The sequence below is a fragment of the Chiloscyllium punctatum genome, chromosome 38 (assembly GCF_047496795.1).
Source record: "Chiloscyllium punctatum isolate Juve2018m chromosome 38, sChiPun1.3, whole genome shotgun sequence".
In the NCBI taxonomy this organism is placed as follows: Eukaryota; Metazoa; Chordata; class Chondrichthyes; order Orectolobiformes; family Hemiscylliidae; genus Chiloscyllium; species Chiloscyllium punctatum.
Window position 1 is genome coordinate 59,861,321 of NC_092776.1, and position 14,871 is coordinate 59,876,191.

A 14,871-nucleotide genomic window follows, 5' to 3' on the forward strand; every position below is an offset into this window, starting at 1 on the left:
GAAACTGTTGAGGTTACCCATCATGGTGGGGTGAAGTGTATTGGTGGTGGCGATAACCTGTGCCCAGTTGGAAGGAATGGGCTCCAAGCACAGCAGAAATGTCTGTGGATTTCTCCTTGTTGCTTGGAGGATGGGCTTTCTGGTAGACTGTCCAAACATTATCCTGCTTCTGTAGCCTGGCTCATCAAAGTCTCATCTGAGTCCTTGCTGAAGAGTTTATGGGAACCTCACCCTCTGGTGAACTGGGAGCTGTGCTGTCCTTGCTTTCTGCACACATAGAGATCCCCCTCTCTCTATCCCAATCACCTCATTCTCTGAGTAGGTGGTTACAGCTGTAAGACTGAGTGCTCACCTCATCTTTACTGTCATCATCACCTTTCTGCACTGACTGGAAAGTTCTTTATTATCTGAAATGAAGGATTCAAATGTTGGGTTGTGATGAAGAGAGAAAAAAGTAAGAAATGTGTAAAGTCAGAAGAGATTACAGGAGGTTGGACTGGGTATACAAGAACATGGAGCAGAAGTGGATACTGCAGATGTTGGAGATTGGAGTCAAGATAAGAGTGGTGCTGGAAAAGCACAGCAGGTCAGGCAGCATCCGAGGAGCAGGAACATCGACATTTCGGGCAAAAGCCCTTCATCTAGTGAATCCCTGATGAAGGTCTTGTGCCCAAAACATTGATTTTCCTGCTCCTCAGAAGCTGCCTGACCTGCTGTGCTTTTCCAGCACCGCACTCATCTTGACTGATACAGGAACACAGTGATGGCTCTTCCCATGATAACCAGCAGTGTCTAAAACATTGCAAACATGTTTGTCCTTCTCCAGTTCTTTCCTGTCCCAAAGTTCCCACTTAACATCGACTCACTCAATATTGTTTCGCTTTAACATTATTAAAAGTATACATCCATTTAACATTGCCAGTTGAACTGTTATCTACAGTTTGCGGCCTGTCTGCTCACATGACCTATGCCCAGCACTCCCACTCTCACCTTCCATCTCTCTTCCCCCACTGCTGCCATTGGCTCCCAGCCTTGCCTCTCTGCCCTTGTCCTCACGGTCATCTTTTCTGCATTGCTGGCTTCTGTGCTAGCTCCTGTCTTGGCCTCCATCTAGTGGCAGTTGTTGGTTGGTGCAGGCAGTCCTGGGACTTCAGCTGAAAGCTGCAGTAACTGATATCTGCCATTAGATGGAGTCTAGTCACCCGAAACACATTGTGTAGTCACTGTACAGTTTAATTGGAAAGCAGAATTTTATTTTCAAATTAATGATACATTTTAATTTGCAAGTTATTTCAGCTAGGCGTGCACACGTACATGCATGCTGTTGCCTCACAGTGCCAGGGACCTGGGTTTGATTCCAACCTTGGGCGACTATCTGTATGGAGTTTGCACGTTCTCCCCGTGTCTGCGTGGGTTTCCTCCGGGTGCTCCGGTTTCCTCCCACAGTCCAAAGATGTGCCAGCTGGATGGGTTGGCAATGCTAAATTTCCCATCGTATTCAGGGATGTGTAGGCTCGGTGGATTAGCCATGGGAAATGCAGGGTTACAGGGATATGATAAGGGGTTGGATCTGGGTGGGATGTTCTTCGAAGTTTGGACTTGATGGGCTGAAAGGCCTGCTTCCATACTGTAGGGATACTATGAACTAATAGGACTGCTGGCATTCGGGGCAGTTTAAAGCACATTCATAGGCTGATCTCAGGAATGAAGGGGGTGTCTTCACAGAATTGTGAAACAGGTTAAGCTTTCATTCATTTGAGCTCAGAAATATATATCTGTATATCTTATTGAAATATACAAGACTCTGAAGGTGACTGACAGAGTTGATATTATGAAGATATTTCCACAAGTGAGAAAATCTTGAACTAGCAGACATAATTACAGAATAAGGAGGCATTTATTTAAAATTGATGAGTAAAATAATTTTTTCTCTCAGTGAGTAATGAATTTATGTGTAGGCTGGATCACAGCAAGTATTTAAAGTGTACATATATTTTTGAAATGTGGAGTAGTTGAGGGCTATGAGGAGCTGATATGGAAGAGGAGTTGAGGCCTGGGTCAGATCTGCTGTGATCTCCATAAGTGACTGGGCAGGCAAGCAGGGCTGAATGGCCTACTTCTGTTCCTACTTAGCATGTTCCCCAGGCCCCTCTGATCCAGAAATGATTGCCTTTTATCATCTGGAGCCCAAACTCGCAATAGAGGCAGACACCGTATTGATGGGCAAAGATTGAAACCTCTGTCTTCAAGGCCTTGCCTAGTTACCACTCACTTCATAATATTGTGTACATTCCTAATACCTTCTCAAGCTTAAACAGATGTTATCGGAGTACAATTCCACACACACAGTCTGAAGACTCTGTGAATTTCCTGTGTAATGAATCAGTGTATTATCTAACTCCAGCAAGAAACAAATCGCATGGGTCCTACATGAGTTGCCCACTCCTCATGCTCTACTCTTCACCTCGCTACTCTTCTTCTACTCCACCCTACTCCCGTCAGTTTCTCTCAGTGTCTCGTCAGGTTTTACTTCACGTTGGAGATCAGAGTCAAACAGTGTGGTGCTGGAAAAGCACAGCTGGTCAGGCAACATCCGAGGAACAGGAGAGTTAACATTTCAGTCTTCATCAGGAATGGCTACGTTCCTCGATATCCAATAAAATGGAGAATAAAGGTTTGTTGAGTGTGTGGATTCTTCTGAGCAGAGGTCCTTTGCCGGTCTGGGAGTGTGTGGCCCTGAACTGGGGCAGAGCTGACTGCAGGGAGAGTGCGAGGCTGCGAGAGTGGAGGAACCAGAGGGAGAACCATTTCTGAAGGTTTTGTATTTGTAGTGTGTACCAGTTGTCCTGTTCAGGTCCAAACTGGGTTGGTCTGAACGTAGTCCGGAGTCCATGCGGGGTCAGTCAGTTCCATAGGCAGGCACTGAGGAAGGAGATGTAGCTGTGGCAGCGAGTCTGCTTCAGGACATGGCTGAAGAGCTTCAGGGCAGAGGAGATGACATGGGGGGGGGGGGTGCAATGAGAGAGAGGGACTCACTAAGATCCTTGTAGAGAGAGGAGGAGAACTTCTTCAAGGTAGGCATCCTTGAAATCAACCAGGAGAAAGTGAGGATAGTAGATGCTGGAAATCAGAGCCGGGAGTGTGTTAGTGGAAAATCACAGCCGAGGAGCGGGAGGATCAATGTTTCAAGTGTAAGCTCTTCATCATGGCTGATATTAACACACGACCAGTTTATACATACACTCCATTTACCTGCCTTTGTTCTACATCCCTGTATCTCAAATATTAATCTGATATTACACAGGTACTGAGATAGAGTGAAAAGTGCTGTTTTGGGTGCTATACAGGCAGACCTTATAGACTGCATCAGCGGAGCAGAACAGAGTGCAGAATACAGTGTTACAGCCACAGAGCATGTGCAGGAAGAGAGAGAGATCAGATTTAGCATTTGAGAGGTCCATTTAAAAGTCTGATAACAGCAGAGGAGAAGCTATTTGTGAATATATTTGTATATGTATTCAAACTTTTATATCATCTGTCTGACAGAAGAGGGTGGAAGAGAGTATAACGGATCTGGGAGGGGTCTTTGATTATGTCAGTTGCTTTTCCAAAGCAGTGGGAAGTGTAGACAAAGTCAATGGTTGGGAGGCTGGTTTGTGTGATGGACTGCGCTGTGCTGATGACTCTCTGTAGTTTCTTGTGGTCTCAGGAAGAGCAGTGCTGATACATCCGGATAGGATGCTTTCTATGGTGCATCTATAAAAATTGGTAAGAGTCATTGTGGATATGCCGAATTTGCTTAGCCCCCTGAGGAAGGAGAGACGTTGTTGTGCTTTCTTGACCATCATGCTGACATGTGTAGACCGTGACGGATTGTTGGTGATCATCACTCCCAGGAACTTGTTTCTCTGGACCATCTCCACCTCATCACCATTGATGCGAACAGGGACGTGCCCTTCAGTCCCCTTCCTGAGGGCAATGACCAACTCGTTTGTTTTGCTGATGTTGATGGAGAGACTATTGTCTTTACCCCACTAAGAATTCTGTATTCTGTCTCATCAGCAAACCTGTAAATGGAGTTGGACTGGAATTTGCCCACACATATAAGAAGTACAGTAAGGGGCTGAGTACGCTGCCTTGCAGAGCATCGGTGATGAGGATGATGGTGGAGGAGGAGGTGTTATTGCCTGTCCTTACTGACTCTGGTCTATGGGTCAGGGAGTTGAGACTGAATGGTCTGTTTCCGCATGGTAGGACTGTAATGGTGACAGTGGTGACTGTGGGTGCAGGGGCATCTGAGGCTGTTGGGACAGATAATATTGTTTCACTGACCTTCTGTTCAAGGCAACTGTCGAATGCATTGAGCTTGAGGAGGGGTGTGGAGGGGTTGCCTGCGATTCTGTTCAGCTTCACTTTGTAGCCCTTTATGTTGCGTACGCCTTGCCACAAATGGCAGGTGTCCATATAGTTGATCTGGGTCTCGAGCAGAATTTGATATTGACTCTTGGTATCTCTGATGGCCTTATGAAGGTCATACCTGGATTTCCTCTATGGATCAGAGTTGCACGACTTGTACTCCTCAGACCTGGAATTCAGTAGGGAGTGAATACCCCATTTTGTCCATAGTTTTCAGTTGAGGAACATTGAGATTAACTTCTTCAGCATTTACTAATGAAGTCTATAACAACAGTGGCATACTCATCTCGGTTGGCCGCTAAGTTCTTGGATATGGACCAGCTCACCAATTCTAGGCAGTGCCGTAGAAGCCCTTCTGCTGTCTCAGATCAACACTGCACTACATTCCGTACTGGGTCGCCATGCTTCTGTTTCTGCTTGTAAGCCAGGAGGAGTACAGCGTTGTGATCTGATTTTCCAAACTGCAAATGGGGTATCTCAGAGTGGAAATGTGAACTTGGCCCAGCATCCACAGACGAGGTCATTCTAGATTTCTGATTTTGTTTTTGCATGAAAAGGAGTTACCTGATTTCATTGCTGAATGGTCTGCCTCTATTTATACAATAATTGTTCCCAACCAGAGGAAATAACTCAAATCCAAACACAGTGAATACTGGAATCAAAACAGAGCATGGTGAAAACATTCAGCATGTCTGGCAGCATCAGTGGAGAGAGAATCACGATTAATCTTAACTGAACTCTGACAAAACCACATTGACCTGGATTTCCATGCCTCCAATCATGTCGCAACAGAAGCAGCAGAAATCAAAGTGGGCAAGACGTGATCCCAGAATTCCTGCTCTATCATGTTAGTAGTAACATTTAGAGGTGTGGGATAGGGAGCAAGCCATGAACCCACCCAAATGTAAGTGGGTGTGCATTTTCCTGTCCTCATACTTTCAATAGCTTCATTAGAGTCCAACTCTGACTTCCTCATTGACACTGGATTCCTCCCAGCAACCCTTCACTGTTAAATGTTAACGTGCTACATACAAAACCTCCTTTTTGGAATTCACATAATATTTAAGTACAGATGATGTTTTCTTTTGAATGTGAATGTTGGTTTGGATCAAGCTACACTGTTCTGTCCATCTCATAAAGGCTTCCACAAGACTTTGTGAACTGCAGGAGACTTGACAAGTTTTATCCAAAATTTTAATGAATATGGATTTTATTGATACATTGTGAAAAAAACAGGGTGAATGTCAAATCTAAACATATGCTCTATTATTTTGTATTTGATATCCCACTCACATACATGAGAACAGATTCCACAAAATTCTTGAGTTTAGAATATTCCTAAATGCTACATTGCAATACCATAAATCCACTTCTTCCCAGCTGGAGAAAAAAAGCACTGGTCAATCCCTAATGTTATCCTGTTCGAAAAAGAAGATTGCTTTCCCCCCTTGTATATTTATGCGCTGCTTATTGCCAGTTGTTTTTCTTTTCCTGATGTTGCAGGTTTCTTGAAAAGTTCATCCATTATTTCTTTCATTCGAACAAATTGTCGGTTTTTCATTTCAGAAGAAAAGTGACAGGACCTCTATCCCCAAGCATTCCTCCTGTTACTGAGCTGCAGCCCATTTCCACTAGTTTAAAACATCTGAAGAACTCCTAACCTGTCTCCGTGCGACAAAGGAGGTAGCACTCAGTGTCTGTGCAGCAAAAACAGGGCAAGAGAACACCACGTAAAACTGACAGACAGACCACATCTAATGTTCTAAAATATTTGCTTTCTCTTCTGTTTCCATTTGTTTGGTTTGATTTTACAGCAAAAGAAATTACAAAGGCTCCTGTATTTATCGAGAAACTGCGGAACACAGGAGTGCCGGAGGGTCACCCAGTCAGAATAGAGTGCAGAGTGGTGGGCATGCCGCCTCCCATGATCTTCTGGAAGAAAGACAATGAGACCATCTCTCCCTACAGGGACAGGATAAGGTGTGTCCAGGCTATGGTGTATAGTATGAAATAGCTACCGTTAATGTGATAGTGGCCTGGTAGACACAGTGACTCTATAGGGGTGGCAAGATGGCAGTACCAGGGACCTGGATTCAATTCCACCCTCGGGGGACGATCTGTGTGGAATTTGCACATTTGCCCTGTGGGTTTCCTCCCACAGTCCAAAGATTGCAGTTGGAGTGGTCATCCTCATAATGTCCAGGAGATGTAGGCTAGGTGGACTAACCATGGTAAATGTGGGGTTATAGGAATAGGTGGGTCTGGGTGATTTTATTCTATGGAGGCTCAGGGCAGACAGATGGGCTGAATGGCATTGATCTACACCGTATGGATTCTACAATGCTCCCATATTTGACAGGAGTGCATCTTCAAAATTTGGACATGTAGCATTTAATTACATTGCCGTTTTGCTTGCATCTGAATTTCTGATACACTGTCAGTGGTCAAGTTGCCGAAGGCATTTTTACACCTGGAATTGCTGATCCTGCAAGCAAATCCTCGCTGATAGTGAGAATGCTCTCTGAGCACTATGTAACAATTGCAGTGATGATGTGAACCTCTGTCTTTCAACATCTACATTTAGTAGATTTTAATAGCGTCCAGGAAGATCCAAGAAACCCCTGAGCACTTTGGATCCCATGGAACTCCAAAACTAAACTTACCATTTACAGGTGTAAGTCTATAGGATTGATGGAAAAAATACTCAGAGCTTCAGAGTGTACAATCATTACAAGATAGGATATCCTTGTATTACCCTAAACTAAACTAATCCCTTTCTAACCAGAGTACACTTGAGGCAGACACCTCAGCTTTGGATATATGAGTTGAGAAGTGATATAAAGTGCAAATTTAACTGTCTCTCTCTTTCATTTGGGTGTTTTTTTACTAAAGGGAGTGAATAAAAGTGATCTATTTCAGTGATGATGTGTCTATTTCAGTGATGATGTGTCTATTTCAGTGATGATGTGTGTTATTGAACCTGAAATACCTTGCCCCAGGATAATAGTACAAATTACCAATAGGTCTTCCAGTTTAGTTTTTACTGCCCTTAACTGAATTAATGGTACTTGTCTTCCCAGCATACAGCAAGATACCACGGGCTATGTCTGTCTCCTGATTCAGCCAACCAAGAAGGAAGATGCTGGATGGTACACCGTGTCAGCCAAAAATGAAGCAGGAATAGCATCTTGTACAGCCAGACTGGATCTATATGGTTAGTCTGTATTTGAATGTTCGCTACCTAACAATTATTTGGATCTATTTTCAAAGACATTGCTTGGCAGACTCGGGCCAATAGTGACCCTAAAATGGTGGAGTTTAGCCCTACCAACAATCAAGCTGATCTCTGTCTGGGTGCAAACTTGTGAAAGATCTACCAGACTCAGGGAGTCACAATTTTTAACATATACCGGGATATAATAATATATAGGGATAGAAGAGCAAGAAAAACATTCAACTGTTTACAAGTTCCAAGGAGGTCCTCAGTTAGCCAATCAGCATATTGAACTGAACAGGTTCTGGATTAGTGGTGCTGGAAGAGCACAGCAGTTCAGGCAGCATCCAACGAGCAGCGAAATCGACATTTAGGGCAAAAGCCCTTCATCAGGAATAAAGGCAGTGAGCCTGAAGGATGGAGAGATAAGCTAGAGGAGGGTGGGGGTGGGGAAAAAGTAGCATACAGTACAATAGGTGAGTGGGGGAGGGGCTGAAGGTTGGAGGGGTGGGGTCTGAGGGCGGAGGTGCGGGATGTGGATGAGATGCGCTGCCACTCCCACGCTGATTGATGATGTCACTTCTGCCCCGATCATGGCCACTCCCACAACCACTTCCACCCCTCACAATTCCTCATGCATCACACGTGACATCACTTCCGCCCCTCACATCATCACTGATGCCACACGCTCAGTGACTCCTGCCACCCCTACTGCCATGATCACCACCACGTCCGCCCCCACCAGCGCCACTCACCTGCATTCTGCTGACATGCCCCCCACAGACCCCACTGTCACTATCCCCACCCCCCAGAACCCCGAGGGGAACACTACCCCTGCTCATGCCTCCACCCCCATTCCCCCCACCATCACACCCACTCCAGGTACTGGCTCCGCCCCCACTCCCAGCTCTACACCCACACCAAATCCCAGCTCCCGGCCCTGCCAAGTTTTCACCATCCCCCCAGACCTCCCCCTCACTGAGGACGAACGATCAGTCCTCAGCAAAGGACTCACCTTCATCCCCCTCCGTCCACGCATCAATAAATTTAATACACAACGTGACATTGAACAATTCTTCCGTCGCCTCCGCCTCCGAGCTTACTTTCACAATCAGGACTCCCGCCCACCTTCCGAGGACCCCTTCGCCCACCTCCAACACACTGCATCCACCTGGACACCCCGCACTAGCCTATTACCTGCCCTCGACCTCTTCATTTCCAACTGCCGCCGGGACATTAACCGCCTCAACCTGTCGTCCCCCCACCCCCACTCCAACCTCTCACCCTCACAACGCGCAGCCCTCCTATCCCTCTGCTCCAATCCCAACCTCACCATCAAGCCAGCGGATAAAGGGGGCGCAGTGGTAGTCTGGCGCACTGACCTCTACATCGCTGAAGCCAAACGCCAACTCGAGGACACCTCTTCCTACTGCCCCCTCGACCATGACCCCACCCCCCATCACCAAACCATCTTCTCCCAGACCATACAGAACCTCATCACCTCAGGAGATCTCCCACCCGCAGCTTCCAACCTCGTAGTCCGGGAACCCCGCACTGCCCGGTTCTACCTCCTTCCCAAGATCCACAAGCCTGACCACCCTGGCCGACCCATTGTCTCAGCATGCTCCTGCCCCACTGAACTCATCTCTACCTACCTTGACACTGTCCTATCCCCCCTAGTCCAGGAACTCCCCACATACGTTTGAGACACCACCCACGCCCTCCACCTCCTCCAAGACTTCCGTTTCCCCAGCCCCCAATGCCTCATCTTCACCATGGATATCCAATCCCTCTACACCTCCATCCGCCATGACCAGAGCCTCCAAGCCCTCCATTTTTTCCTCTTCTGACATCCCCAACAGTACCCGTCCACCGACACTCTCATTCGTTTGGCTGAACTGGTCCTCACCCTTAACAATTTCTCCTTTGAATCCTCCCACTTCCTCCAGACCAAAGGGGTAGCCATGGGCACACGTATGGGCCCCAGGTATGCCTGTCTCTTTGTTGGCTACGTAGAGCAGTTGATCTTCTTTAATTACACCGGCACCACTCCCCACCTCTTCCTTCGCTACATTGATGACTGCATTGGCGCCACCTCGTGCTCCCGCGAGGAGGTTGAGCAATTCATCAACTTCACCAACACATTCCACCCTGACCTTAAATTTACCTGGACCATCTCTGACACCTCCCTCCCCTTCCTGGACCTCTCCATCTCCAGTAATGATGACCAACTTGACACTGACATTTTTTACAAACCCACCGACTCCCACAGCCACCTGGATTACACCTCTTCCCACCCTACTTCTTGCAAAAATGCCATCCCGTATTCCCAATTTCTCCGCCTCCGCCGTATCTGTTCCCAGGAGGACCAGTTCCACCACAGAACACACCAGATGGCCTCCTTCTTTAGAGACCGCAATTTCCCTTCCCACGTGGTTAAAGATACCCTCCAACGCATCTCGTCTACATCCCGCACCTCCACCCTCAAACCCCACCCCTCCAACCGTAACAAGGACAGAACGCCCCTGGTGCTCACCTTCCACCCTACCAACCTTCGCATAAACCAAATCATCCGCCGACATTTCCGCCACCTCCAAACAGACCCCACTACCAGGGATATATTTCCCTTCCCACCCCTTTCCGCCTTCCACAAAGACCGTTCCCTCCGTGACTACCTGGTCAGGTCCACGTCCCCCTACAACCCACCCTCCAATCCTGGCACCTTCCCCTGCCACCGCAGAAACTGTAAAACCTGCACCCACACCTCCTCCCTCAGCTCTATCCAAGGCCCTAAAGGAGCATTCCACATCCATCAAAGTTTTACCTGCACATCGACTAATATCATTTATTGTATCCGTTGCTCCCGATGTGGTCTCCTCTACATTAGGGAGACTGGGCGCCTCCTAGCAGAGCGCTTTAGGGAACATCTCCGGGACACCCGCACCAATCAACCACACCACCCCGTGGCCCAACATTTCAACTCCCCCTCCCACTCTGCCGAGGACATGGAGGTCCTGGGCCTCCTTCACTGCCACTCCCTCACCACCAGACACCTGGAGGAAGAACGCCTCATCTTCCGCCTTGGAACACTTCAACCCCAGGGCATCAATGTGGACTTCAACAGTTTCCTCATTTCCCCTTCCCCCACCTCACCCTAGTTCCAAACTTCCAGCTCAGCACTGTCCCCATGACTTGTCCGGACTTGTCCTACCTGCCTATCTCCTTTTCCACCTATCCGCTCCACCCTCTCCTCCCTGACCTATCACCTTCATCCCCTCCCCCACCCACCCATTGTACTCTATGCTACTCTCTCCCCACCCCCACCCTCCTCTAGCTTATCTCTCCACGCTTCAAGCTCTCTGCCTTTATTCCTGATGAAGGACTTTTGCCCGAAATGTCGATTTTACTGCTCCTTGGATGCTGCCTGAACTGCTGTGCTCTTCCAGCAACACTAATCCAGAATCTGGTTTCCAGCATCTGCAGTCATTGTTTTTACCATATTGAACTGAACAGCCAATTAGAGCACTGAAAGATCAACCAATCAGGGCAGTGAAATGTTGTGCTATTGACAAATTGTTATGGAAAACAAAAACCTTTGGGCTCGAATCTCTGCTCAACAGCTGCCATGACTGGCTGAGAGGTTGACCCTGGATAATTGGTCCAATGAGCCCTAACCTACAGATTACTGCCCTTAAACACTGTGCCCTCCCTCGAGGTTAGCAACAATCACTATTGTTTCCTTGCTGACTGAGAGTTGGCAGACTATTTGATATTCATAATGGACATATAAATGGGGAATACAGAAAGTGGGCTATTGATTCATTATCCAGATCTACCCACAGAGCTACATATTCTTAAACTATAGCAAATAGTTATTTCTCCGGCCACTTGCACAACTTTGCAAGATCCAGCACTTATTTATTCAATTCATTTAAATTTTGTTTTAACTCAATGCTTTTCTGATGATGAATTCACAATGCATACCTAGATAAGTAAATCTTGAACATGAAGACTGATAAATGTACTAATCTCTCCTGACCCACAACTAGGAACACCAGGCACCCTCAAATTGCCACAGGAAATCCTGATCTATAGTAACTAGGTTTTGGGTCCTTACAGAGACAAAAGGGTACATGAAAGAAAGCTTCCACTTGATGTCAACATCATTATGAAGCACATCTAAATAATTTTAATTAATGATGCTGTCAGTTTGATAGTATGTAAAATCTTGCATCAAACGTATATTGCATATAAATGCTGCAAGAAAAGTCGAGTCCGCCAGAAAGGATTCCTGCAGAGTTTCTCACAAGCTCTTTGGAAAACTGCTCCATGCATTCCTTCCATTCCCCAGCCCATACTGCCAACAGATTAACCTCTGAATTCAAGACAAGTCACCAAAGTCTCACCAGACCATAGGGCTGCTGTGGTTTTATCTGTGGCCATGTTGTGAACTCCCTCCATTTAGAATACCATGTTGTTGTAAAATTCTCCATTGCAACAGAGAGCCTCTGACTGATTCCCTTTGTTATTATAGCCCAGTGGCACCAGCACATCACACAGCCAATAAGGAAAGTGCGTCCTTCAGGCAATCGGTATGCAGCTCTTGCTGACCAAGGACTTGACTTGAAATCTGCCTTCCCGTCTGTGGACACCTCGCTGTTCCCAACCAAACAGGATGTGATGGAAAGCGACGAACTGTGAAGTTATTTCCGTATGTTTGCTTTTGCAGGACTTAGAACTGTGAAGATGAGAGAGGCCAAGTGATTCAAGGTTTACATGAAGTTAGTTTTCTATGACCTTGGTGCTTTTGTGAATGTTGCAAGTGACACAGTTAAAAGTGCTGATTTTAAATAGAACGCAAAATCTGTATACAGGCAATATGTAGTTCCTTGTCAGTGTAATTGGACTGCTTGAGTTTATGAATATAAATGCCAGTGATGTCCCAGTTAAATAGGATGACAGCTGTTTAATCATCATGCCAAATTAGATGACACTCACCAACAAACATCACGTCTTTTTGAATGTCTGTTATTTCTGTGTTTGTGGAGGTTTTCAAAAGCCTTGCGCTGACGTGGTCAAAGTATCATTTGGCACTATATGAATTGTTTGATTATAATCTGCAAAAAGACATTTTTCACTCAAATGTGGCTTGTATACAGCTCAGAAATGCTCCACAAATCGATAGCAGATTGAGTCTCCTGTGTTTCTTGATTATAATCCAAACTGGTACAGTGCAACATGTTGTTTGTACCAGTTATACCCATTGACTGCAGTGGACAATGTTACTCCAGGATTTCTGTGCCTATTTATAACAATGCAAGTGAATCTGCTTTTGATTGTTTATTAAAAAGGTTAATTTTCTTTCCTCAGAACTGTTTTAGTCAGTAATTTATACCGTTAAGCATGAAGCAGCTAATCACAATGCGTCTACTGATTGTGAGGCTCCCTGGATATATTTCAGTATTCACATTGGCCAGGATCTTGCAGTTTTAATGGTGGCAAAACGGTATTACCTGCCATTTCCCAGTGAAATTGAAACAAGCTCTGAAGTTCTCAATGCACAGTTAAATGTGGAAACTCAAGTCGCTACCAGTAATCCCCTGTATCTCCACAGGGTGCACTGTTACAGTCTTCACAGATGGAAACCAATTGGAAATCACTGAATTGTTGTGAACTTCCAGTGTCTACAATGATTAGTCTTTCTACAAAGACTCTTAAAGAATTAGACTTTGTGAGGGGATGTCTTAATGGGTTTAAGGCTGCACTAAATTCATAATTACTGCTGGTAAACAGCATTCTGGCCACAAAATTTTATATCTATGTAATGTCAAATTTTTTTTTTCTCTAGATTTCAAACATATATTTTTAAATTTAATAACATTTATGCTTTTGCCTTAATCTGATGTCTGTCTCAACCTTATTTTGCTTTCCATGGAATTATACAGAATTATTGATCATACCTACTTATTACTGCCTGGTTTTCTGTCTGTGAGAATACTTCAATGTTATTGGCTGCTTAGCTTGCTTGTTTGCACATTGTTGCTGTATACTTGAGATTATCTTTAGTTGATGGCAGAATCAAATTAACTTTCAGAAGAAAAGGTGAAATCCAGCAGTCTGCCCAGAATTGCTACAAATTAAACACCTTGAACCCAAATAAAATGAACCACATAGTGGTGAGTCTGAAGTAACATGTTATTTTAAGTATTTTATTCAAAGGATATGGGTATTTCTGGCAAGGCCAGCATTGGCTGTCCACCCCTAATTGCCCTTGAACAGGTTGACTTGTGGTCTGGAGTCACATGTAGGCCAGACTGGGTAAAAATGGCAGATCTTCTTCCTTGAAAGAAAGATGTTTTGTTTTAAAGTCAATATTCATTTCATGGGTATTGCTTTCAATTTGCAATTGATTCATTGAATTTAATTTGCACCTGTTACTATGGTAGGATTTGAATCCAGATCCCCACAGCATTGGCCTGGTGTTTCTGGTTTACTACGTCAGTGAATTTACTATTATGCCACCATTTCCCCCACTGACTGCAAAATGTGAGTGGGCTAATAATCCTGTCTGATTATTGAACTCGTGGCTACTGGGTATAATGGCTGGAATGTCACCTCTTCTCCCTTCAAACTATAAATTGTTTTCTTGTCCCACTTAGGAGGGAGTTTTTAATAAATTCTTTGATAAATACTCACCTGTACAAGGCTTATTTTAGCATATCACACACGCTAAGAAGTTACTCATCGAAATATCACCTACTCAAATATATCTCACCAAAAGAACTCCTCAACAGTTAAGTTTATTTTCATTTTGCAGGTATGTTTGGCAATTAAATAATGAAGTAGCCTTTTAGATTCTCAAAAATGCTTCAGGTTGTTTAGCAGTTTACGGTAATTGTCCTGATTGAATTGATAAAGGCTGCATTATTACACCAAGTGCCAGGTAGATTGCATATTTAGCTGAAGTCAAGTGTTATAATGTAAACTTGCACTTGTAAAGAAATAATGGATTGTTTATCTATGAATAAAGTTTTATTTATTCCAACATGTTTTCAGTTGTAAACTTCCAAAGGGGGGTATCTGCCAGTGAATTAGTCATACAGTGTAATTGCTACAAGTTAACAGAATTGCACCCTTTTTTTAAGATCACTGCTCAAAACTTCCAGTTTATTATGTGTGATATAAACCATTTGACTGGTTTGTAAAAGAAAACAAACCAGATAAGCATTGCATGATGTAAC

General features: G+C 45.0%; 1 protein-coding gene across 7 annotated transcripts in view; it reads left to right on the plus strand.

Moving 5' to 3' along the window:
• The window catches only part of mypn (myopalladin), a 304,790-nt gene extending 290,155 nt beyond the window's left edge, over window positions 1-14,635 (plus strand). For all 7 annotated transcript variants that reach the window (XM_072557964.1, XM_072557967.1, XM_072557968.1 and 4 more), the window contains 3 exons: window positions 6,231-6,396; window positions 7,497-7,630; window positions 12,165-14,635. In XM_072557964.1, the coding sequence (XP_072414065.1) occupies window positions 6,231-6,396; window positions 7,497-7,630; window positions 12,165-12,331 (467 nt within the window). In that variant the 3' untranslated portion in view covers window positions 12,332-14,635. The remainder of the gene's footprint in view (window positions 1-6,230; window positions 6,397-7,496; window positions 7,631-12,164) is intronic.
• Window positions 14,636-14,871: the final 236 nt, after the last annotated feature.